This window comes from Centruroides vittatus, unplaced genomic scaffold, assembly GCF_030686945.1.
Source record: "Centruroides vittatus isolate TY-2023 unplaced genomic scaffold, ASM3068694v2 contig_4, whole genome shotgun sequence".
NCBI lineage: Eukaryota > Metazoa > Arthropoda > Arachnida > Scorpiones > Buthidae > Centruroides > Centruroides vittatus.
In genome coordinates, this window is record NW_027122214.1 from 2,856,333 (window position 1) to 2,884,224 (window position 27,892).

The 27,892-nt window shown below is 30.5% G+C and overlaps 2 protein-coding genes and 1 non-coding gene across 3 annotated transcripts in view; 2 read left to right on the plus strand and 1 right to left on the minus strand.

Moving 5' to 3' along the window:
* The first annotated feature begins 396 nt into the window (after window positions 1-396).
* LOC136976274 (transmembrane protein 256 homolog) lies at window positions 397-5,228 on the plus strand. Its single transcript, XM_067271502.1, has 3 exons — window positions 397-742; window positions 4,001-4,122; window positions 4,885-5,228. The coding sequence occupies exons 1-3, from the start codon at window positions 496-498 to the stop codon at window positions 5,026-5,028; spliced, it is 513 nt and encodes a 170-aa protein (XP_067127603.1). The 5' UTR covers window positions 397-495; the 3' UTR covers window positions 5,029-5,228.
* A 2,411-nt stretch (window positions 5,229-7,639) lies between these two features.
* TRNAS-GGA (transfer RNA serine (anticodon GGA)) lies at window positions 7,640-7,713 on the plus strand. Its single transcript has one exon. It is a non-coding gene; the product is annotated as a tRNA-Ser (tRNA).
* A 3,661-nt stretch (window positions 7,714-11,374) lies between these two features.
* The window catches only part of glu (structural maintenance of chromosomes 4-like protein gluon), a 92,409-nt gene continuing 75,891 nt past the window's right edge, over window positions 11,375-27,892 (minus strand). The window contains exons 23-27 of the mRNA XM_067271526.1: window positions 16,287-16,460; window positions 16,032-16,211; window positions 14,095-14,327; window positions 13,803-13,986; window positions 11,375-11,768 (exon numbers count right to left, since the gene is read on the minus strand). Of these exons, the coding sequence (XP_067127627.1) occupies window positions 11,565-11,768; window positions 13,803-13,986; window positions 14,095-14,327; window positions 16,032-16,211; window positions 16,287-16,460 (975 nt within the window). The 3' untranslated portion in view covers window positions 11,375-11,564. The remainder of the gene's footprint in view (window positions 11,769-13,802; window positions 13,987-14,094; window positions 14,328-16,031; window positions 16,212-16,286; window positions 16,461-27,892) is intronic.

Here is a 27,892-nt window from a genome sequence, read left to right on the forward strand (position 1 = left end):
ACTATCCGATCGGGTTGAGTGTCACGTCGACACTCAACCCGACGTCGATGTCTCCCGCACTCCGAAAACTTTCGAATTGTTGCCTGAAGACGAGGGAAGACCAATCGGTATTCGTTATTTTTCGTCGGTTCTTCTTGTGTTTGTTCTGTGAGGTGTTCGTTGTCCGAACATAAAAATCTTTCGCGAAAGTGTTCGCTAATTAACCGATCACCCACTGTAGTTGTATTGAGTTTGTAGATAATAAACGTAAAAATTTAAGGAAAAAAAATGGCAATAGAAGGGGAAAAAATCCATTTGAAGGGAAGCCGAGTAGGGACAAACATTTAAAACGAAAACCTATAACTTACTAATTTGTACTGAATGAAACGATTTATTGATTTCTTCTGGCAACGTCAGGGGCGAGAATTGTTTTCGGATACTTGATATTTTGTTAATCGTAGTTCTTTCTACGAAACGTTTTTGAATTATTATTTTTCATTTTAATTAGTGAAATTAATGGGTATAGTTGGTGATTTTCAAGCTTCCATTTGGAAAAATTTTAAAGAGATTATGCCAAAGAAATCGGTGGAAAAGACTCCAGAACCAATACCCCAAGTTAAGCCACAATTGAATGGAGAACTGATAAAAATGTTGGAAAAGAAAGATCTGCGATCGTTTATGACTTCTAGTGGTAAAGTTTTTGTGCGGATTGCTGGAATATTTGGGGCTACTGCAGTTATTATGGGAGCTTATGGTGCACACGGTACGCTCGTACGTTTATATATACATATAAGCAGTTATAAAATTTTAGTTATATGTACAACGACATCTGTCGGTTAAAATTTAACCAATTTTTTCCATTAATGATTATTGTAAACTGCCTAATAAGATAGAAATCTTCAACTCATACTCCAGAAAAAAACCAATTGTTTCATCAGGATATGATCTGAATATAAGTAAATTTACACGTAAATGAATTTTCAGAACACGCATCAAGTTTAATAAATGGAAAGACAAGTCAGGGCAACGTCTAAGAGTACAATTTGCATAAATTTTAGCAATTTGAAAATAATTTTTAAAGTACTGCATAAGTTTTGTCATAAATTATTTACATCAAGCTTACACTAAGTAAATAAGTGAAGGAAAACAATTTGTATGGCTTTATTGTTTAGGCCAATGGTTTTCAATCTTTTTTCTAAAGCTGGTCTTCTAACTTTATATGCAACACACTTAATACCTAATAACTTATTTAAGCATTAAATGAATTAGTGAGCATTAGAAAATCTTGAGACATTGCATTGTTTATTGTGAAACCTTGAGATGTAACAGAAGCTAGCTTGAAAACAACTGATATTGGAGAGTATGAATTTGCAGTTAGGCCTATATTTTGTTTACAGTGTTATATTCTTTTATTATAGCATTAGGTCCTGATCTGTTCAATTTATATGATTATTTTGTGATGGTCTTTCAGATATTGGATTTTTGAAATAGAAATTTGTGTATAATGCCTTTTAATTATAAAATTGATATTTAAATTTTAAAATTCATTCTTGTATTATATAAAATTTATACAATGTAGATATATTTTGCTGATACAATGAGCGAGTTCTAGACCAATGTTGTAGGGCAAATATTGCATTAAAGTAGAAATACAACTTTTTATCACTTGTCAGAAAATATAAAACATTTTAAACATATTTATACTATTATTTATTGAATGTGCAATAGTGCTAGGTCTAAAACCACAATGCAAAAGCAAAAATAATAAATTTAAAAATATCCAAAAATCCTCTTTAAAAGCAAGGCAAATGTTGAAAACAATAAACATGAATATAATTGAAAAGTGCCATATTAGTGAAGCTCTGAAATGAAACAGCTTAAAGCAAATTTGATTTATAATTTTCTTTCTGGTTATGCATTGATCATTATATTTACCCTGAACAGTTAATTAAAATAATAATAATTCCCAAATATGATTTATTTTCAGTATATTATATATTTTTGAATGAAACAAACTTAAAAAAAAATACTGATATCTCAAAAAATAATCATTATAAATTATAATATAAAAGATTTGTCAAGCAATAAAATATTTTTTAGACCAATAGAAAGCAATTAAAGATTTTTTAAACCTTTTTATTGAATGTTCTACATTTAAAGTTATATGATATGGCAATTGCAAAAGTATCTCAAAGGGAAAACTGGAAAGATTATTTTTTTGTATTATGAAATACTTAATACAATTAAAATAGATGTATTTGATATATTTCTAATGTTATTAGACTAATGTTGAAGTTAGGATATTTCCTTTTTGCAAAGAATAACTATTTAATATTCTAGTTTTTTCTTTTTTAACTCTTATTATCCTGTGAACACTAAAGGATTTTTTTCATGCCCATTATTGATTTGTCAAGCCCATAATGAAGACAGATAGTGAGAGACATGGCTAGATATATCTAGATTAAACCATGAACACTTTAAAAGTTCAATGTAGACTTGAACTTGGAATTACAGACCAGCAGATTGATGTCTGCCTTATCATTCATCTATTCGTCGTATTCCATGTTTATTTTGTTTATTTAAAGATTTAAATTAGTAACAACTTTTTAAAGATAATTATACATTCAGAAATCAATTGCAGTTTTAATAAAATCATAATATTTAATATTACAATATTTATAGAATATTAACCAGAGGTAAAGTATTCATGTAAAGATCTAGAATTTAATATTCTAGATTCATAGATTAATATTCTATACAGTGGGTGATTGGTTGACGAACATAATCTGTTCCAAGACTTTGTTCGCTAACTGAATTGTTCGTTAACTGGTTATCGATTTACCATAGCCTTTTCTGGAAATTTGATTAATTTGTTCTGGAGACCCCAAAAAATAAATAATATAAACAAATGTAGTAAGAAAGTATATATATAATAATAAAAATACATATATACACAGTCTTGCATTTTTATTAGTCATGTTTTTTCCATTTGTGGGGGTTAAAGAATTGGTCTAATGCCAATTTCTTTTCTCTCTTCTTCAGGATTTTTCAGAAGTAATTAATAGCATTGTAGTTGTAGAGATCCTCAAGCCCATCAACCTCAATCTTGTTCAGATGCCATTCTAAGACGTTGTTCTGACATCCTCCACTTCTTCAAAAGATGTTTAATAGCATGATATCGGCATTAATCCTCTTTTTCAGAAGAATTTCTTGGAGTTCTTCATTCAAGAATTTTCGACATTCTTCTGTCGTCAGATCCATTTCAGGTTCCATTATGAGCTCTTCAATGTCCTTTATTTCTCAGATGTGATTTTTGTTACTCCTTTAGCTGCTTGAGTCTTCTTGATTATATTGTATCTTTCTTAGATAAGATTGAACTGCGGCCTACCTTAGACCCGTTCACGCCATACCACCCAGCAACATCAGATATCACATCTGCCCACTCTCTACCTTCGCTATTATACTCTCACCTTTCGAAAATAAAAACCAACGCAAAACTTAACGAGTGCCCACCTGACCGTCTTGCAAATACTATAAAAGAATTGTTTCTGTCAGAAAGATAAAAAGCTGGAATTACAAGGGAGAGTTTCAAAGTTTGGAGGAATACTATCCGATCGGTATATACCAAGTTGAGCATCAACGTAGACGTCTCCCGCACTCCGAAAAATTTCGAATTGTTTCCCGAAGAGAAGGGAAGACCAATCAGTATTCATTATTTTATGTCGCTTCTTCTTGTGTTTGTTGTCCGAACATAAAAATTCTTCGCAAAAGTGTTTGTTAACTGATCACCCACTGTATTATATATTTATTTTATAATTAAAAAATAGTAAATTTTAGATATGTTTACATTAATACCATTTATTTTTAAATAAATTATATATTTATGCTATTAAACTCTTACTATATTTGATTAAATGTAAAATAAATAAAAAAACTATATGTACTTGAAAAGAATGTTATCTTATGAATAGCATTATGCCAAGTCTGAATTTATTTCCTGAAAGTTTTTTTTTTTATATAGGATTTTATTTAAGAAAAGATATTAGTGAAGAGAGGAAAAGAGCTTATGAAACAGCAAATCACTATCATTTCTTACATTCACTTGCATTATTAACAGTACCTCTTACAAAAAGACCATTAATGGTAAGATTTATAATTATATCATTTAAAATCTAAAGTATTTTTATTTGTTAAAAAATGCAAATACCTGATTTTAAAATCTTTGTTTAATAATAATAATAATTTATTGTCAAGATAAGATAGAAATAAAATAATGTAATACCTAATACATCTTGACGAGGAAAAATAAAATTCCCATCACATAGAAATCATGATTACACAATACGATATGAAAACAATTTTTGTTTTCTGATATTTTGATTTAGTATAAATTTGCTTTTATTATGAATTTATCGTATAGGAACTTTACAAGCAAATGGTAAAAAATAGACTTTATTAATTATAGAACATGCATTTTGGGTGTTACATCCCTAATCAGTTCTGATTTAAAAATACCTGGTATAAATATTATAACATTATGCAATGTTTTACATTATTTAATCTTTTCTATAAAACATATTGCAAATAATAATCACCTGATAATTTGAAGATTTTTGTTATAGCTTTTATACAATATGAAATTAACATATTCAATCTAAAATTTAACAATCAATAACTAAAATATTATAAAAATTATTCAAATGTTTTATGTAAAAAGGTTACTTACAATAAATTTAAAATTGTCATAATCAAATTCAAAGAAATTTAATGTGTTAATTATCTGTCACGACAAAGACTGATTTATTTATTTTTTCTGTGCTGATAATGATTTAACTATTCTCTGTTAAGAATAATTTCATTTAAAAATTAAAAATATAAACAATTTATAATTTTTATTTTTAATAGGTTGGAACCTTGCTTACTGCTGGAATAAGCATTTTTTGTGGAAGCTGCTATATTTATGCATTAACAGATAGTACACATGTAAGACGGTTTGCACCATATGGAGGAACTTTATTAATTTTAGCATGGTTATCAATGATTCTTTAATTGCTTTTAGGTGGCATACTTAGTTATTAAATTAATGGAGGAATTTAGTCTTTTTGTTTCTCACTATACAAAAAGTGACTTATGTGATCAGCTTTACTGTTTTCAAATCAAATACGACATTAAAATATCTATTTAATGCTGTAACGAATTTGATGATTTACTGTTGTATGAAACTAATAGAGAAATAATGTAACAATAAATCTTTTTTTAAACTTTTTAAAAATAATTTAACTCAGTCACAAGACCACATGACCTCTGACAAACAGAACTATGAAATATGGTATTCTAAAACTGTTTAAACGTGGTGGCAGAGCCAAAAAATGAAAAATTTTTTATACGGGCAGCCCTCAACTTTCGCACAGTTTGCTATTTCGCACATTTTTTTAAAAATTCAACTTTTAAAATATTTTTGTCGATAATGAAAAACTTTGCTTCCATGCAGAACGCTCATATACTACAAAGTGCAGCAGCTCGCTCTACATTCTCGGACACACATTACTTCCTACAATAGCAGACTTCTCGGAATCCTAATCACTGCTTTGTTGTTCCGAGCAAGAGGTCAAAACAGTTTCAGTCTTGCATTAGGGCGTGCATCGACGTGTTGTGTTTTGTCAATTTATTTGTTTATATTTAAATATTTCGTCCTTATAAATTGATAAACACAAGTGAGAAATGGAGAAACTGCAGTGTTGATACGAACAAAAAGAAATTAAGGACTCATAAACTTCATACAATCGAGACAAAGACGGAAATAACTAAACGTTATGAAAACGGTAAATGTTTTGCTTCAATTGGATATTTGTACAATGTAAACAGATCTATGCTATATTCAATTTTGAAAAATAAGACTAAAAGTAAGGAATATGTTCAAAATTGTGGAAATATATCTTCAAAGATTGTTTCCAAAAAACACAGCATAGTGATGGATGAAATGGAAAGATCTTTGTCATCATGGATTGATCAACATCAAAATAATGTCCGAGTTTTTCAATTATTCAAGCTATGACTCTTAGTTTGCATGAAGATTGAAAGACTAGATTAAATGAAGATTCTAACACAGTGTTTCAATCAAGTAATGGCTAGTTCGACAAATTTAAAATGAGATATAGTATTCAACTAACTCTTGACAACTTTATAAAGAAAACACCCGAAAGCACTTAAACACCCCTCGTTAACTTCATTATGTATACATATTGATAAATAAATACTTTAAAACACAGTTTTAGATGCATATTTTTTTACATCCCTCTACTTGAACATTCGCGCACACTTTCAGGAACCAATTATGTGCGAAAGTCAAGGGCTGCCTGTAAATTCTTTTTGAAAGATCTATATCAGATCTTAACAGAAAATAAGAGCAATATTGACTTTATTATAATATAAAAGAGATATTGTAATATTTTTGACTGTTTTCAAAAAATAATTTTCAAGTATAGTTTAACATTTTTTACAGTCAATATTTAGATTATTTTCAATGGATTTATATGACATAATACCCAAATATAATGGACTTATTCATTTTATCTCTTAGTAATTACAATTGTTTTTCAGATAAAAATTAAAGGAATAAATCTTATATAAATTAAGTTTACTTCTCAAAACCTTTAAGATTTAAATTAAATCATTTATAATGTAATATATAAAAACAATTATTTGTAAATGCTTATTGAAATATTTTATATGGAACCTTGGAATGTACAGTACAATACTATTTTTAGATAAATGATTTTCTGTTGGACAGTTTGCATTTTATTCCAAATGACTAGCAAAACTAAATAAAATTAAAATATTGCTGTTTTTGATTATTTTTTCTTGTCAAATATTTATATTAATACATAATCACATTGAATCCTCCCAATGTATCTCTTAAACAACACACAAAATCTGACCAACCCAGGAAAACACTCCTTAGGCTAATGTTTTTCAACCTGTTTTATCTCGGCACGCTAGAACCTATAATTAAATTTACGCAGAAAAAATCGGTAGATTTGAAGTTGTGTTTGTAAACATTCTATCGCCATATTACTTACCACTTAATTCTTTTTGTCTATATTTTTTATTAATTAAATAAACCAGTATTCTTCCTACAAATAGCAGCAAGTTAAAACAATAGTTATTTAAATTAATAATTTTCAATTACATAAGAAAAGCAATTAACACTAGGTCTTAATTTTCATTTAAAAGTGTCATTATAATTGACTTTAGAAACATGCCCAATATCCAGCTATTTTGAAGTTAAACTTAAGTTAATTTGAATTAAATATGAACAACAATAAATACATTTTTGATTTAAAGGAAATTTTATTTTAAATGAAAATTCGGTGTTATGCATATATAACTTTGCTTATGAATATATATTTTTTATTATGTATAGGTTTATTTATTATATCAATGAACAACTCTTATAATAAATTTAAAAAGACGGACATTAACACATCATAGGATGACATCTGTTCAAATACACAAATAAGCATTCCAGCACTCGAAGACAAGCGTGATGTTTCTTATTTGTAGTTTGCAATATGGAAACGGGTGGTGGATTACTTACCGTTGGGATTGCCAATCATTTCTTACGATGATTGTAAAGAGAGTTGGAAGAATATGCAGTAGTGCTGAAATAGCTCAGCTGAGAGAGTGTTAGACTGGAAGATATAAAGGTCCTTGGTTCGATCCCGAGTTTCAGCAATTAGTTTGATTTTTTGTGCTAAACAAAGTAGAAATACACCGCGGACAGAGCAAATTCGCAGTCTCTCCTACAGTAATGACAATGTAAAAATATGTTTTTTTTTTTTTTTTTTTTGGAATTTGTTTGAAGTGAGAATGTCGAGTTTCTAATCGTGTATGGTTGTAGCCATTTTAGCAAACATTGCAAACTTTCATCCTGTATTGTGATCCTGTCAGAGTGACATCCATCTTGCTAAACCTCACTGCAAACCTCTAGAATGTATATACGATGGCAACACTTTTATAACTGAAGAAAAATCAAAATTAACATGTCACTGAATGGAAACGCATCTTATCAAATAGAGAAATAAGTGTTTCAGAACATGCAGACGAGCGTCATGTTTCTAACTACACTATGCTACACGCTCGACAATCGCTCCTTATGTGTGGTTAACACCATAAACCTAACAAAATGCTTGTCGCTTTTATGAGTTTCAAAAATAACAGAGGCTGTTGTACAGATTGCACCCTATGGAATTTCAAGACTGAGTATATATCTTAACTCAGGACCGAGATGAGTTCAACGATAGCTTTCTTATTTTTTGTCTCCAGTCCAAAAGTAGGTTATCATATTCATGATTTCTTGCCTTTCACAATGCATCCTACACCATTTTAGAGTTTTCCACTAGATGGCGTTTGACTGTTCATGCTCCCAATGGACTCCTCCCGGAGGGGAGCAACCCAGTGTTTAACATCACTAGTTATTGATTCAGAGTAGTTCTTGAACAAAAGCAAAAAAAAAGGAAATGTATGCTGAACTACAAGCAGCGCCACCTAGTGAAAAACTCTAAAATGGCGTAGAAAGGCAAGAAATTGTTAATATACTTTCTTATTTTTCATCTCTGGATCAAAAATAGGGTATCATTAAACTCGTCTCAGTCTCCTGAGTTAAGATATATACTCAAAGTCCCGAAATTCCATAGGGTGCAATCTATACAGCTTCCATAACAGAAATTCACAAATACACAAGAGCAATGAATGAAAAAAGACATGCCTCGATATTTGCATAGTTTTTAGCCAGAAAGTTCTTTCTTTCAGTGGCTATACAGGCTATTTACTCCAAGAACGAGAATATGAATGCATGCATCCTATTAGCCAGCCTTAGAGATGGAATGGCCATACAAGCGGGGGGGGGGGGATGCTTTCAGGAGGTCTTTTAAGGGAAACTGGCCCCTATTTGGGCATTAGACGTGGAGAAAATCTGGAAAATGCCATGTGGCCAGCCCATCCAAGCGAGGCACGAACCCACAACTGAGCTCCCAGTGTTCAGGGACGAAGATCACTTGGCCACCGGAAAGTTCTTGATATGTGGCTTTATATATATATATAAACATTATCGACATAATGAAAAAAGATGGTAATGGTAATACGGGGTGCAAAAGGTATACAGTTGAGAATCTGAGAAATACAAATGTTTGGTGTTCATTATTATTATTTTTATTATCTTTTATTAGTTTGTATTCCTTATTTGTGATTTAATTTTTACATAAAAATAAGTTTTTTCTTCCTATTTTCTCCCTGTATGTTTTTTCAATAACAACAACAGTACACCTACTTTTGCACTCCCCACCTCAATGCAAAATTTCCAGCAAAGAAATTCAATATTCTAACATTTTCGGCCACTATTTCATCCGCCCTCATCAGGAACTGTGGAATGGAAAAACTGTTCTATAAATAGAATGCCATTGCGTTCTAATTTTAAAAGTTTCAAATATGTTCAAATAAAGGCTGTGACGTATGAGTCCAGATAGTATTTCCATGCATTTGGTACATGAATGGGTATCTGTGTTGATGCAGACCCCACTTCTATGGAGGTTACCGCAACCCACTACACAATGATAGGTTCCACAGAATAGTAACGCATATAGGATCCATGTACAGATCGCTTCAGGTCACGTTAAAGGATCACAAATATGACATACAAAAATGAAACATTAATACAGCTCTGGCACATTACGCCAGCAACCCGGGGATTTCCCCGTTGGGACCAAGCTATCCTAATACACAGGGTCTTCGACCGGCAAAATGTTAGAAGCTGTAGAGAACTACAGGGTGGACAGGAGTGGGGCCTGCATCAACACAGATGCCATTCATGTTTGGACTCATATGTCATATAAGATACGTTGCAGCCTTTATTCGAACATATTTGAAACTTTTAAAATTAGAATTCAACGGCATTCTATTTATAGAACAGTTTTTCATTCTACAGTTCCTGACAAAGGTGGATGAAATAGTGGCTGAAAACGTTAGAATATTGAATTTCTTTGCTGGAAATTTTGCATTGAGGTGTAATTCTTATCTACTTGGTACAATATTTGGTAAGTCTTCAATCAAAACAGTAATGAAAGGTGGTTAAATCTTTTGAGTATAAAAAAGGGAAGACGTGATCAACTGAACAACAGTGAGTGGGCGATAGTCAATTGAGCTATCGCCAAATGAGAGCTGGACATCTGGGCGACAAAATAAAATTTTTTTTTATTGTTTTCTTTATTAAAATCACCATTCTTTGATCCAGTAAATAATATTTAAGACTAAAGATTTCCATCCCATATAACAATAAAACCAGTAACAAATTTACAAAAAGTGAAAAAATGATTATCATTAAAACAATCAGTGAAATTAAATATTAAAAGTTATAAAGCATGCATTTTCAAGTACTTTAATTGTGTAAAATTTTTATAAAATAGATATTTCTACTGTATTTTACAAAATATGAATAATCTAGAATAACATCTTTACAAACCAGACAACCTTTAAAAAAAATGTGTAAAATTACATGATGGATTATACAAGTTCCACTGGAAAGTTTTGAGGCAGAGCCAGACAGTACTGTATGTACGAAAACCTATTAATCTTTCATAATCATCATCATGTTTTTTGAATTTTTCATAGTTCATTTATGAAAATCCACAAAGTTGTATTCTTGCAGCATGCAAAAATTTTTAAGTTTCTGTCACCCAATTAATCCTCGCATACCCAAAATAAGAGACTCTCAAAAGAAAAGGTGACTGGTGTTGAGGACTGTCCGGATATAGAACCATAAGCATCTAACTCTAAATTTTGCAGTTTTTCAATAATACTGCATTCCTAAATTGATATATTCAACACGTTCTATTTAAGATAATAAGCAGATGTGTAAAATTCCAAATGATGCATAAATAGTTACACCAAAAAATTGATAAGATTAGTATAAAAAAAAAAAGGTAAATCCAGAAAGTAATGCAGCAACATTTGAAAATCTCATTTTCTGAAAATTTGTTTGAAAGTTAGCTACTTATGGTTGGTTTATATATATGAAATAAAATAGATAAATTTTGGCTTTTACATTAGAGAATGAGTTCATGAAGAGAATGAAGTATACCTTTTTTTAGAAATATCGATTTTCTTCTCAAATTTGGTTTTTTTATTTTTGTTCTTTCAAATATTTATAAACTTTTTCTATTTCTAGTGTATAGATAAGAATATTTTTGCAAATCTGAGTGTAAATTGTTCATTTAAACTTGAATTGTTCTCAGTATTGCTCAGAATTATTAATAAATTCATTTATTTATACAAAAAACTGAAAGTTTAGTTATAATTCAACATTAAAAAGAACAACGTATATTATTAATGTGCAATTAAAAATACAGAATAATAATCAAACCTAACACAGCAGAAAAAATAAATATTTGTATTAAAAAGATATATTTTGTCAAATAGATAAAATACGTTTACAAAATTTTTTTTAGTGTTTAAAAATACATAAAAATTGTCTTTCCTTTGATGATTTAGTTTATATACAAGTTTGTATGTTTTTGAATCAAAAAATTATTTCATTGTGTATGGTTGATGGTTTGATTTGAAGAATTTATATCATCAGTTAATTTTGGTAAGGACGATGATGCAATAATATCAGGATTTATAGTCACTGACTTTGTACAATTGTATGTCTTATATATTCCGACCAAACGATCAGCTAATTCAAACATGTTGTTTCTTAATGAGATAATTATAAACTGTGCGTTCTTCGTTCTTTCCTTTAAAAAAATAAACAAAAGTTATAACATGTATAGCTGTAATATCAATATTCTGAACAATAATTATAAATTTACTTCAATTTCAAAAACAAAATGAATTCTCATTTAATGTTCAAGAATAAGTTAATGCTTTAATTATGAAAATAACAAATATCTAATAAATAAATAAATATATATATATATATATATATATATATATATAAAGGACTTGGTGCAATAAGACACTAAGCCACACAGTTACTTTTGAGATATGAACATTTGTAAGTTTAAATAAATGTGTAATTCCAAATATTGGGCTTAAATGCTGAAACTGTTTTCATTGTGAAGTTCTTGTTGCATTTAAAAAATTTGCTGAAAAATTTTTACAATGTAAAAGACCTGAATTATACACATACTTTGATAACTAGGGAATCCTTTGTTGGTTAGCACCTTATTACACCAAGTGGGTTGGACATTGTGTTTGGATAAAGATACATTCTGCATTTATAAATATATGTATATACACATACAGCTGCATAAATATACATTCTAATTTAACACTGAATGTTATGACAGTAGATTAATAACACATTTTGTAAACAACTGCTATCAAAATCTGTTCTATTCTGAACAATTCATTTAGAATGCTGGCTTTTTTAAAAAATATTTTTGATTTTAAATATTCCAATTCTTAAACCAAAAAGCTCTTGATTATTAACAAAAATTTTCAGAATCTCTAATATTTTAGGATTAGAAAAATTAAAAGTATGTTGAAATAAAATGTTAACAACAACTTCAAAATCTTGCTTAAGTTTATTAAAAGGAATTTTGGAATAAATCAATTATCTGAAACTTGTAATTATCATTAAATATTTGAAAATTAAAAAAAAAGTTCTACTTGATTTTTAAATTAATCATAATGTAATATAAAAATATCTGTTGAAAGCAGCACTAACTCATTTTCTGATGTGACGATACATCTGTGAATCTAGTAAATATTAGTAACAAATGTTTGTTTTTATCACACTTATGTTTCTCAGAATATGCACACTTATTTCAAAATCTCCTTATATATGAATATGTAGATAAATCTTAAAATAATATACAATGGAACCTCGCTTAACAAGCATAATTCATTCCAGTATCTTACTCGCATTGCGAAACACTTGTTAAGCGAAAAAATTTTTCCCATTTAAAATAATGTAAAATATGATAATGCATTCCATGCCGGAAAAAAATACTCAAACATTTTATGTATAATGTTTATTCAAAGAAAATTATACAATATACATTGTTAAGGAACATGAATTGCCATCATCTTTTCTTCTAGCAAGGAATGAACCAACCTGAAATGCAAATTTCATTTGCAGAAAACAAACAAAAAAAAAATCACAGATAACCATGCCAAATAATATGCCAAATTCTTGGGCTAAGTAAAAGCTATAATTAAATAGTAAAAATTAATTAATTTGACTAGAGGTAGGCAGTTATGCTTCCATCTCGTATTAAATTCAATAATTATAAATAATTAATTTTTAATTTAGACATTTCTAAAATTTAATTTGGAATTGGTCATTAAATTTATTATGAGATGGCAGCATAACTACTTACCTCCAGTCAAATTAATTAATTTCTACTTAATTATACCCTTTACATAGCCCAAGAATTTGGCATATCGTTTGGTGTGTTTATTGTATAATGGGCTATGGTTGTTGATGTTTACATGTAATATGTGTGAACACAAGTTTGGAAAAACATGTGAACTCAAGCGATAGTAAGATGCTAGTGGAACAAGTGCTAAACACAGACTGAGGAAACATGTACATGAGTGACAAGAAGAGGGGAAATCTGGGATTTCCCCTTTTCTTGTCACTCATTATGCAAAACATTGCTCGTTAAGTGAGGCAAATTTTTACAATTTGTTTTGTTTGTTATGAGAGGTGTTCGTTAAGCAAGGTTCCACTGTATAGTGAAAAGAATACTTAAATATGATCATCATTGTTATAACTATTATATAAATTAAAAATTTTAAAAAGAGTAAATAAATTATCAAACCTTGATATAATTCCCAACAATTGAAACATTTTTAAAGTCTAACGCAGCATCAATTTCATCCATTACATACAAAGGTGTAGGTTTATAATAGTGAAGAGCAAATACCAAAGCTAGAGAACTTAATGTTTTTTCTCCACCAGATAAATTAGATATATTTTTCCATGACTTTTTTGGTGGGCGCACACTTTAATAAGTACAAACAAAACATAATTTTCATCATTTCTCTTATACAATACAAACCAAAGTTTCTAACTTTGATAATTAAGAAAGTTTCGACACAAAAAATTCTTACCTAAAAACAATGCCTTCTGAAAAAGGATCTAATGAATCTACTAATTCTAACTCTGCATCTCCACCTAATGTCACCATTTGGTACATTTCTTTCAGTTTTGTTGTTATGATAGAAAAACCAGTCATAAATTCATTAAGACGCTGCTTTCTTAAGTCATCATGGTAACCTCTTTGAGTATCTCGTTGTTGTGTGATACTGTCAAGTTCAGAAACACGCTGAACATATATTGATTCCTTTAAAAAATTTAAATATAAATAAATTGAAATTAGATCTTAAAATATTTCCTTATTTGCTACAATTTATTTGCATTTCATGGCTTTGCAACATTTATGTTGATCATTAAAGTGTGAAATGTGCTCTACAGTTTCTTAACAGAAAACAAAATCTTCATATTAAAAAAAAATAAACCAAATCTAAAACACATCAACTTAATGCCTTTCAATAATTAAATTATCTAAACAAAAAATTATTTTATATGGCCACAATACCCTATAGGTTATGTATTTATTTTGTATATTTCTATCTGTTTGATTCATAATAAGAACATCCAATGAAGACGTCAGTGAAATGGAAAATGAAGACCCATTTCAAACTACCCACAAAAATAATCCTGACATTCACACTGAATTGAAGACTAACAGCTGTATAACTTGATATCACATGATAAGATATGCTGTTGTAACAATTATTTATGGCATATAAGTATTCATTTTAGTATTACTGCTGGCAATATATGAATATCCTGTTTAAAAAATGAATCCAAAACAGTCTCTAATGCACTTCTAATTCATTTATCTTTCATTATAGTTTCAAAAAATAGAATAAATGAAGATAAGATATTTTGTTTTTGATATAAAACTGTTCTAAGCAAATATCAAACAATTTCCAGATTACATTGGGCTATAATAATGCTACTAATTATTAAGTAATTTGCTTAGAGATAGGCATCACTTAATAAGTTTAATTAATATAATTAAATTAATATTTAATAATTTAGAAGGTTCTGAAAGAAAACAACTGGCCTGAATTACAAGTCAAACCTGCAGTTCTCACTTGTCCTGAAGACACATTGCCAATTACACTACCCAGACCATCTGATCTTCACTTCCAGAACTATTAATTTAGACATAACAATATTGAGTTAGATTTAGATAAAATGGTGCTGTGAGTAATCAGTATGGCAATTGATAATGCATATGCATGGCAAACAGAAGTTGCAGGTTTGAGTCCCACTTATAAAAACTTTTATTCTTATTATCTTGTATGCTTTTATAAACTATAAACTATAAAGATAAATTTGACTATTATAGTTATTTAAACATAAGAATTAATGATAAAAGATTTATTTTATATGGATCTATAAACACATAATTCAATATAATGTGAATTAAAACATTAACCAAACATTAACTAAGATTTGAATTTGCCAATTTTAATAATTCAAGGTTAATTTACCAAAGATAGACACACAACTAAAACAAATACAAAGTGAAAACACCAAACACTTTAATAAAAAAATTTTTAGCCAAGACATAAGTATAAACTTTGAAAAAATAAAATTTTTCATTGGATAAACTGTAAAAGTGTCCTCTTTTGTTGTTCCTTCATACACCATCAGTATGCTGCTGCCAGAAAAAACTTTGTACCATTTTGCATGCTGAGGCGGAGAAGTAGTCTCCAAATAAAAGTCATCTCTGCTGTGAAATTGTTATTTCCTAATGGTGTACAAAGGGACAACAAAAGAGGATACTTTTACAGTTCATCCAATAAAATATTTTATTTTTTCAAAGCACACACTTTCTTTATAGCTTAGTTATTAAATTATACAAAAAAAAATAGTTTATAATTAATTCTTTTAATTATATATATAAACTCTATTATTTCTACTTACGTTATGTATTCAAGTATATGTAAGTTTAAAATTACAAGTTTCTTACCTTTTTTTTATATTCTGCAATAGCAGCCATATTAGGTGTCATTTTCTGTAAACTTTCCTCCATTATTAATAATTCATACTTAAGTGATTCTGAATCAACATTCACAAGTTCTTCAGAATCCAATTTTGGTAACTTATCTGGGACTTCATTATCAACTTCTTGTAATTTTAAATTATCTAGCTAATTTAAACATTAAAAAAAATCAATAAGAATTAAATTCTTATTCATTTTACATTCAATAAGTAATAAAACTACCTGATAAGTCCAGTGTTTTATCTTGGAATTACTGTCTTGAACTTTTGCTTTACATCTATCAAGTTCATTTTTAATTTCAATGTGATCACTATTCAATTTGTTTTCCTTTTCTTTTAATTGTTTTATTTCTTTCATAACAATCTGCATCTTTTCTTCACATTCTTCTTTAGATTTCTAAATACATGATTTAATACACGAAGAAATAATGTTTTACAGAGTCCAAATAAGAAAAGTCAACAAGAAGCCAGTTTTAATTAATAAATATTATACAAAAGAGTAACAAAATAGAATTTTTGTAACATTAACACAGATAATTGTATAAAACAAATTAATATTGGCAACAAAACTGATTTTAAGTAGAATCAATTAATCTGTTTCCAGAAAAACCAAAAAACTGGTTTTAAAGCAGGCAATAAATTTTGTCTCACTTTGTTTACTTGTTTTTTTGACTTTTAGTTGACAGCAAAATAAGCTTGAATTTACGATAATTCCAAAAAACTGATACGCTACTGAAAAATGTCATTGTAACACTACAATCTGTACAAAATATCAATTTATCATCCTTGACTTTTTTATATAACATCATGCATTAGCTATGTCTAAATTTTTAAATCAAAATTAAAAATCAGCATGAAATAATTTTAAAACAATAAAGTTTTCAAATGCTATTTGTTAAACACTTACATTCCAGCATTTACCAACATCAAAGAAACACTGACCTCTTTTTGGCAGGAACCACATGTGATACAGGCATATTTGTGAATCTTACAAGAAGAGGGTCAGACATTCAGGTCTCCAATTCAATCAAAACCCAGTGAGCATTTAGCCCTATACACAAAAAGTTTTTTGTTCAAATAATAGGACCCATTTTTCAAGCATTTCTGAAAAACAGACCTCTGAAAATTGAGTGTCTAGCTTATAAGTCTTTGGAAGTTTCTCATTGCGTTGCTAGCCAAGTGGATAAGATGCTAGGCACTGGATCCACAAGACAGTTCAAATCTTTGTAATTTTAGATTTTTTATGTATAATAATTATTTTATTATTTTACTGTATCGTTAGCATTTTCTGTATGTGTGTAAATATTTCTGGATCCCATTTTCCTCTCTGGGATACATAAATTTATCTCCAGGCTTGATGGGATTTTTGGGAGTGGTGTCATCTATTAGGGAATACTAAACTAAAGCAAGTGTCAATATAGCAAACTGTGTATGAAGTGGCAACACACTGCGTAAGACAGCAAGGCACAAAGAAATCTATTGTTCAGTTGCATGCCAACTTATGGATGTGTGAACAAGTGTATATATAGTCTTAGATTAGAATAAAATTTAATTCTTACGAAGCCTACAAAACAAAATAGGCCTGTCAACTAGCTATACGAATAGAACCACTGTGTAAAGAAAACTATGATACATGGAAAATACAGATGAACGCACTCCTGATCAAAAATGATTCCTGGGAACATGTCAGCAGAAAAAGGAAGAAACCAGAAATTATACTTGGAGAATGAAAGTACAAAGATGGCGGCAGAACAATGGGACACAACAGACTCGAAGGTAATGTGTGATATAATTCTTGCCATAAGCCCAGCAGAATTAAAACAGACAAAGGGATGTGAAATCTCACATGAAATATGGAATGAACTACATGAAATTTTCGAATCGAAAGGTCTTGCAAGAAAGGCCATGCTACTAAAGAAATTAATCTCAAGAAAATGAAGGAAGAAGACAATATGGCAGATCACATAAGAGACTTTTTCAATATAGTAGGTAAGTTAAAAGAAATAGAAATCTCCATAAACGAAGAACTATTAACAATACTACTGCTATATAGTATATTGGACTCATTCGAACAATTTTGAATCGCTATTGAAATACAAGAGAAACTTCTTTCGCCGGACACACCAAAAATAAAATTAATAGAAGAGTATGAGGTGTGAAACCGAAATGATAATACTGATGACTCGAAGAATTCGGGTGCGCTATATATAAGCAAACAATGGACAAAACATCAGAAAATAAGGGACCATTCAAATTCAAATGCCATAACTGTGGCCAGATAGGCCATAAGGAAAGCAAATGCTGGCACAGAAACAAGTGAGAACCACTTGGAGCTTTGACTACAAGCCTAACAACACGAAAACAGGCGTCATATAATGCTAATACTATGGCAAATGAAAGGAAAGAAAATCATAAATGGTGTCTAGACTCAGGTTCTTCATCACACATGTGCAATGATAAAGCAAAATTTTCTAATGTCAAAACATCCCACGTAAGTGAATTAAACTTGGCTAATTCATCTACAATAGAAATCAAAGGAAGTGGTGATGTAATAATTGAGACAAAGGAAGGATTCCAAGCCAAATTAGAAAACACACTCTTCATACCAGAACTAAGGAACAACCTACTCTCAGTTGGGATGATAACTGATCATGGATTCAGTGTACTATTCCAAAAGAATCAGGCAACTATTATGGATCCAAAAACCAAAAGCATACACATGCAAGCATTTAAAGAAGGAGGGCTATACTATGTAACAGAAAGGTGGGAGGAATCCAAACTCTCTCAAACAAATGTTAACGAAATGAAAAGGTGGCATGAACAATTTAGATCACTTAAATGAAAGGGACATATGGCACATGACCAACAACCTAAAGGTCAGAGGACTAAATATAAGATGAAAAGAAGAACCTGACCCGCTGTGAAATCTGCATAAGAGGAGAACAAACCAGATCACCATTTCCGAAACGAAACGAAAAAGAGATGCAGAGAAGTATTAGAACTGATTCATACTGACATTTTGGACCAATGAGAACCAAATCATTGAATGGATTGAAATATTTCATCATATTTATTGATGATTATTCTAAATCAGCAGTTCCCATCCAGTGGTCCACAAGAGCTAAAATATGGTCTGCAAAAGATTTAAAACTTTTATTCATTTTAAATTATTCCCACATTGATACAAACTGAATTTAATTTTTACTAAAAATGTTATGTTTTCTATTATAATAGTACTGTTAAAGCATGTTACTCTTGAGTTTAATGATTACTTATGTTAAAAGTTTTGATTAAAGTTTATTTTTAGATTGACACAGTTTATTTTTCTTAAACCTTGTGGTCCCTGCTAACAACAATGAAATCAAAGTGGTCCCTGGTCAAAAAAAGGTTGGGAACCGCTGTTCTAGATGGTGTGAAATATATTTCATGAAAAACAAAAGTGAAATTCTTGAGAAATTCAAACCATACTTAGCCTTTGTAGAAAATAAACGAAAAAAGATAAAGGCAATAAGAAGTGACAATGGAACTGAGTATACTAATAGAGAATTTCAGAATTTCCTGAAACATAAAAGGATTAGGCATGAGAAAACAGCCTACTACACACCACAACAAAATGGCATCACAGAAAGAAGAAATAGAACACTAGTGGAAATGGGAAGATACATGCTACTCCAGGCAGGATTGAGAGAATGCTTTTGGGCAGAAGCTGTATATACTGCATCATATATTAGAAATAGATGTCCATCAAGGAGCCTGGAAGGCAACATACCCTTCAAATTATGAACTGGTAAAATGACAACAATCAAATATTTTAGGACTTTCAGTCAGATGGCATTTGGACTAGAAAAGAAGCCAGGAAAACAAAAATTCCATGAGAAATCCACCAAATGCATATTTATAGGCTACTCTAGTGAAACTAAAGCATATCGTTTGTGGAACACAAAAACAAAAAAGTCATAACAAGCAGAGATGTCAAATTCATCAAAAAATTCCCAAACAACTCAAGAGACAATATCGAAATGACTGAAGGTGACAAGTCCCACGGAAGAGAAAAATTCAATGATAAAGAAGTGGAATTAGATTTCCTTGAACCTATTAAGGAACAATTACAACCTGAAGAAAATACCTCATCCAAAAATGAAGATGAAAATGGAACGAATGAAAGTGAAAGCGAACAGAATAATGAACTGCTAAGAGCAAGTGGGAGACCCAGAAAAGAATATAGAATGAAAACCATAGAAGAATCTGCCACAAATGATGAAAAGATAGTCAAGGACAATGTAGAGCCTTTGACATATAAAGAAGCCATGGAATCGAATGACTCAGCCATAGAGGAAGAAATGGAATCCCTGAGAAAACATAAGGTATGGAACTTAACGGAACTGCCAAAAGCTGCAACAACTATCAAATGCAAATGGGTCTACAAAGTTAAGGAAAACATCACTGACAGAACAATATGAATAGAGTACATGGATACTAAGAGCAACACTTCTGATCCACCATAAATGCATAACTAGCAAAGAGATCACTAAGTAAAGATAGTCTCTCTACGAGAGGAAGGATTGTTAGAGAATACTAAACTAAAGCAAGTGTCGATATAGCAAACTGTGTATGAAGTGGCAACACCCTGTGTAAGACAGCTCGAGGCAGGAAGTTATGGATGTGTAAACAAGTGTATATATAGTCTTAGATTAGAATACAGTTTAATCTTAAGTTAATGGACTGCTTCATCATTGTTCTAACATCATCTTTATTAGGCATGATTCCCATTGTAGATGTGTCGTACAAGCTAGTACCCGGTTAGTAATACGAGTTACCACCACTTAAAAACAAACCATACTACTTCAATACAGTTTGATCCAATTATTATTTTGTATATTATATAGTTTTAAATGTACTTGCTACAATGGAATCTTTACAGTGATAAAAAATAATAATCATTAGCATTATCATTACTATTATTTTTCCTCATGTTTAAAGCTTATAAAACAAGAGATTGAAAATTTGTGATGTCATTTCCCATTTAACAAAAAAGAAGTCTCTCTAGATTAAATTTTTTATAACGCTAAATAAAATTTTTATTTCTTCATATTTATTTTCAGATATTTTCACTGAACATATGAACCAAATAAGCTTCAGACATTTAGTGAAAATATCTCAAAATAATAAGTTTCAGATGTTATTGCATAAGGATGAAAAAGGGAAAGTCTGATATGAAAATAGGGTAGTACAGTTGTAGAATTTTTTTTTAATTGTTAATGTTATTGACAATTTCTCCATGTGCTCATGTTTTTGTTACATTTCAAATATAACAATACCACCATATCTGAAAATAAATATGAAGAAATAAAAATTTTATTTAACGATATAAAAAAAGTTTAATGTAGAGAGACTTCTTTTTCACTAGACAGAAAGTCATGTCACAATTTTTTAATCTCTTGTTTTATATTTATAAGCTTTAAACGTGTAAAATAATGATGCTGTAGTAATAATTTTAATAAAAATAATATAGTAAAATAATAAAATAATTAAGTTACACATAAAAAAAAAACAATTAAAATTGCAAAGATTTTGAACCTTTATCATGTAGATCCAATGCCTAGCATCTTATTGACTTGGCTATTGCCGTTCTAAAGAGATGCAAAGCTTCCAGACTTATAAACAACTCGCATGTGACATACTGGAGTCCCGGATGTATGTGTTGTGTATGTGGAGCTGGGCATTTTGCCCAGCGCCATATCTGTGTTGTTTCTGTTCCATTTTAACCTCACCTGATACATGACAGAGTAACCAAACTTTAAATGGGGAAAAGCATAAACTTTGAGTGATTCACCTAATGAAGAGATATGGTGTAAGTAAATTTTAAAACAGAATAAAACAAATTTGACAATTACAAAATAAATAAATTGCCACACAGCACTTAAAAGAGATGCTATGCAATGGTCAATAAAATTATCATAAAATGTACAGCTCAAGTCTGACTGAATCATTACCAACCAACCAACCAACTATAAAATGTACATTTTTAGTCAGTACAACGATACAATGATCGAGTGCCATAATATGTTTTAATGTACTAAGTTTCTTTTGCTAGGAAAGCTATGTTCTGAAGAAATCTTTACCAAAATCTCTGGATAAACCCAGCCACTTGCTACAAAATTCAGCTTTAGGTGATTTGTATCCTTTTGTGTGGTTAAGAGTTACAAATTGGGTTATTAAGACAAGATGTCACCATATTCTATCTTTGGCCATGAACTCTGATCCTCTAAGAATGAATTTGAGTCATCTTTGTACAAATTAACTCCATTATAATTAAAATTTTACTTCTGTACCAATCGACGTTCTGACTAGTAAAAGTTGGTAAATAACCTAGTAAAAAAATCCAGCAACAAGTTGCATAACTTTCCTGGCTATTATAAGATCTTAATTAAAAAGTAAATTTTATATTATTAAACATAAATAAATTTGTATGTGACACCATTATTTATGAGATTTTGTTATAAAAAACTTTTTATATTTTTCTTCTTCTTCGTCTGGCATTATGAGCCTTGAAGGCCCTTAGCCGAGCCCACAATCCTTCTCCATCTCATTTGGTCTACAGCATGCCTCTGCCAATTTTTGACTCTGAGGTTTCGAAGATCTTCAGTAACCTCATCTATCCACCTTTTTCTGGGATGGCCTCTTGGCCTCTTTCCTTTCCCCTCATAATGGAGCCCTTGTGAAGCTATGGCCATTATAGGAAGCCTTACGACATAGCCTAGCCACAATCTTCTGGTCTTAATCATCTGTGTGATCAGGAACTTGTCATATGTTGTCTGCAGTTCCTGGTTTGTCCTTCTCCTCCATATTGGTTCTCCACTGACCATGATACCATTATCATTACAGTCTTCCACAGGTCCGAAGTTTTTCCTTAGTATTTTGTTTTCAAATCTGTAATTGTAATTCCTCCTGCTTTGTCATTGGCCATGTTTCACACCCATACAGAACCACAAGTCTAATCAGCGACTCATATACAGTTAGCTTCGTCCTTTTACTAAGGTGTCTGCTTTTTAGTATGTTTGTGAGTCTGAAGTAGATTTTGTTTCCCTTTAGCAAGCGAGTCTCTATCTCCTTCTTGATGTCATTGTTTCTGTTTATGTCAGTCCCTAAGTACTTGAAGAATTCTGTAGTGCTGAATGTCATATTGTCTACAGTTAGATGTTCTTTGTGGGATTCGCCCTTTTTAGAAATAACTATGTATTTAGTCTTCTCTTCATTGATGATTATATTTTTAGTTATAAAATGGGAAAAGGGTTAATTTTGAGAGCAGAGATGAAATTTTATAAAAAATTGTAAATGTTAATAACGAGTAAAATCTTCATTAAGTCCAACCCTAGTCGAGATGTTCCACCATCCTCTTGACCTTTAGCTACCAAAATTTAATAGCATTGGTCCCCAATATACAAACCTCCCTGCAAAATTTCAGAAATTTTCAATAAAATTCATAGGAATTATATAAGCTTCAAATCGGGTAAACAAAATCATACCCACTCCACACATACACACATCCATCCATACAGAAAAAACCTCAAACTTTTTTTGCATTTCTTGACGTTTTCATGGTCCCAAGTTCAAAAATTTTTAAATGTTTCTGTAGTTTCCCTCTGATATATATAACAGAACCAGGATAGTAAAATACATGTTTTGCCATCTTCTAAACATGATAAATGTTCAGACGAAAGCCAAATTATATACACCTCCAAAAACAGCATGGCACAAATATGACACAGGAAGAGGAGCAATGATGCTCATGAAAGTTCTCTATAAGCTAGACCAGTGTTTCTCAACCTTTTTTTTGTCACAGTACACTTATAATAATTTAAAAATTTGGCGACACACACATTTACTTCGGTAAGAACCACAGGACAACCAGTGATGTAATAACAGTAATTTTTAAATGCCGTTCATTATTTAGGTCACATTTTCTAAACCCCTTGGTAACACCGATTACAATTTCCAAACATTCCCTAGGAAGGTAGAACAGATTGAACTACTTGTCTGACATCACTTACGCGTAGGTATTCCCAGTGGCGGCACACTTAAAAAATCTCGCAGCACACTAAAGTGCCGCGGCACAGTGGTTGAGAATCACTGAGCTAGACACTCAATTTCAGATGCCTATTTTTTGGAAACACTTGGAAAGCAAGTCCTATCATTTGGACAAGGAGGCTGTTTGTGTTTAGGGCTCCACCCTAAACACAACCTACATGTTCACCAACTTTCACTCAAATCAGAGACCCAAACATCTAACCTCCTTATTAGCTATTATTTACTGTAGTACTTTATTAATAAAATGCAATAATAAAACATTACTTTTACTGAATTCAAATTTATTTTGAACTGATTTGACATCTGATATTTAAAAACAAGTTAACTGATTTCAAGGATTTCTGGTTTTTGTCAGCATTAATTTAAATTTAAAATATCAGTTTCTTTTTAAGCTCTATACATTTTTTCAAGTTTGATAATGTGAAATTTGTAAATCTTTGTTCGATGGCGATAATTATGATTAATTTTTTGAAGACAAAGTCCTCCCCAAAAAGAGGAACCACCAGTTATTAACTTTGTGTTCCAGACATTACACTGAAACACAAAGTTAATAAATGGTGGTTCCTCTTTTTGGGGAGGACTTTGTCTTCAAAAAATTAGTCATAATTATCGCCATCGAACAAAGATTTACAAAAACATTTTTAAAGTATTGTCACCAGGGGCAGCTTTCCTCATCTACATTTTACCAGTGCCTATTTCGTTGTAGATAAAAGCCGAAACAACCCCAAGAAAGTATGATGAAGAATAGAAGATGTCTGTACATCACCAGTTCCTGTTTTTTAAAAATGTTTATATTTTTAATTGGATATATGTCTGTGTTTTTAAAGGACTGTTTGGCAGCCAGTAGCCAAAAGTGTAATGTCTGGAACACAAAAGTAATAAATGGTGGTTCCTCTTTTTGGGGAGGACTTTGTCTTCAAAAAATTAAATGTGAAATTTAATAATAGAAATAATAGATTACTTTGTAGAGAATCCCATTTTAGAAGTAGAAAAAATTTACTTGTATAGAATAGTTTATATAATCTAATTTATAAAAAAATCCATTATTGATATTTTTGCAATATTTTTTACCTTAATATATCGCTTAATTCAATATTCAATTTATAATTTATGTAACCATTAAATCATATTTAGACATTTCATAAAAAATTTGAAAACTCAACCTTAATTTCTTCAAATTCTAAAAATATGAATCTGAAATTATTTCAATAAACTTCCAAATATTTATATTAAATTTAAAATGAATCAGTAAAACTTATTGAAAAAAATTATAGTTTCATCAGTCAAGCATTAATCAAGCATGAAAATGTAATAATATTTTTTATGTAATATAAAATTTTTATGTAAAAAATTAATTATTATTTTACAAAACTTGAAAATTATGCTTCTTTTCCTAAATAAACTAGTTTAGACAGAAATTTACCTATTTTTTGAACCGAATGCAAATTTTAATATATTTGATCTTTAATTTCATTGTCAATATGAAATTAACTTTAATTTTAAAATAACCTACACCAGGGATTCCCAAACTTTTTCAAGCCATCACCACTTGGTTTCATAAAGTTATACTCAATGCCTCCAACCGTACTATAACATCCCTAACCCATTTTCCCTTGTTGAGAAAGACTGGAAATATTCACAGAAAAGCTTTTCTACGAAATTCACACTTTATGTCCTTACTGTATATTGTTCTCGACATTTGGAAACCATTGAATGCATTTTAAAAAAGGAAAGGGAAAAATTGTCAGTGACCCCAACTTTTGTCTATGGTTGCCAGTGGCGTGCCGTCATTGGAAGCGATAGAAGCGCCGATTCCACCTTCCAACTATTTTATAAAATATAAATTTTCATATTTTAACGTACTTTGAATTAATTAAAATGAATATTTTATTATAACTGCATTATGTATCTTTTACAAATTTCTATACTACATGTGAAAAAAAAACGGTAAGATTGCTATCGTATATTCGAATAATTCGGTGGCAGAAGGAATGTCGAAACCGGGTCAGTTTCTAATCAGCCAGATTATATAGGCATTAGCACATGCGGTTCACAGAGCACCAACCTCACCTGGTTTAGCTGGTAGAAGCGACACACACGTACGGAGTCCAACTTTATAACCCGGACCAGTTCTGAGCTGTTAGCCGCCTGCCTGTCAACTTCCAAGCAGCCAGATTATAGGCATTGGCGCATGCGCTTTACAGAGCACCAACGTCACGGTTTAGCTGATAGAAGCGACACACGCGTAAAGAGTACGCAACTTTATATCGCGGAGCGGTTGTGGGCTGTTAGCCGCCCGCTAGATATTCGGCCACCCTCGCCCGATTATGTGAATCATGAGCAGACTAGATCAACGGCGGGCAACCCGCGGGCCAGCTACAGCTGGCAAAAAGTTTCTATCCGGCCCGCGAGATCTTTAATAGATTATTAAATTGAAATAGTTATTTTTCCAATTCTTTGTAATTTTCAAAAACGATAAAAAAAATAAATGTAGTAATTAACTTTTTATTTATTTATTTCATATTTGCAGACTAAAAAAATTACGAGTCACAAGAAGGCGTCAATTAACTACTACGGCGCGGAAAAAAACGTAAAATTTATTCTGGCCCATGTTATAAAAAGGGTTGCCCACCCTAGACTAGATTTATAACAACCCAACCGATAAGAGTTTACTGGCACGTTTTTATGATAGTTCTGTATAGTTGACAGGAGTTTAAAAAAACTCCATTAAAATATTTGATATATTTATTCTGCGTTTATTCCGTTCTCCCATCTTATATTACTTACGGATTTCAATGTTAAACCGGTGATATTACGATTTAGTATGTCCCATCTGTAAGGGGATGCAGAAAAAACGTGTACAATTCTAGTACAGTGTTAAAAATTAACTGTTACTTTGGCAGCATCATTTACAACCAAATTTAATGAATGAGACGTACAGTACATACAATGGTACAAAAAAAAGCTCTAGAATTTATTTTCCTTAAATTTACGATTTATATATCCGTTGTCATAAAAATTTGTCTTTCCACTGTTTTCCCAAGACTACAGATATTCAGGTACAAAGTAACTGGTTTCGACTTATTTCTACTTAAGAAGTGACTAAATAATTAAGAGATTAGGGAATGGGGACATAAATAAAATCCTGTTGAAAGAGCCAGAATTTTACTTCAACAAAAGCTTAACAGAACCAATCACTCGCTCAGTATAGTGGAAAACTGATTTCCGTGTACACCTGGTATTAAAATGAATTAGTTAGAAAACGAATGACTATTAAGTTTAACATAGTTAGATTTTTACAGCTACGGTGAGAAACGTTTAAAATTTACAACAGCCCTGTGGCATCCTTTGAGATATACTAGTGATGCGACAAAAGAGGCATTTGACATTGGCCGGTATCGGCACCCTCAGGATTTGGCATGCACACACTCACTACACACCTACCTGGACCGTCACTAGTTCCATTCCATTAGCTACTCGTATCAAGATATTTGACTAAGTGGATTGTTTTAAGATTTAAAAAGTAAAGAATATTTTATGTTATTTTTATGTACGTTTCTTTACAAAGCTATATTTTAATTATAATTTTCTTTAAAAGTATATTAATACAATCGAACAATACATTGTACCAGGTATGTATATCCACCGCACATTTTATTTCACCGAGTAAGTTTTTATAATTTATTTTTAATTTTAGCCCTTATATCGTGGCTAGCGATTCAGAATGTAATTGTGATATTA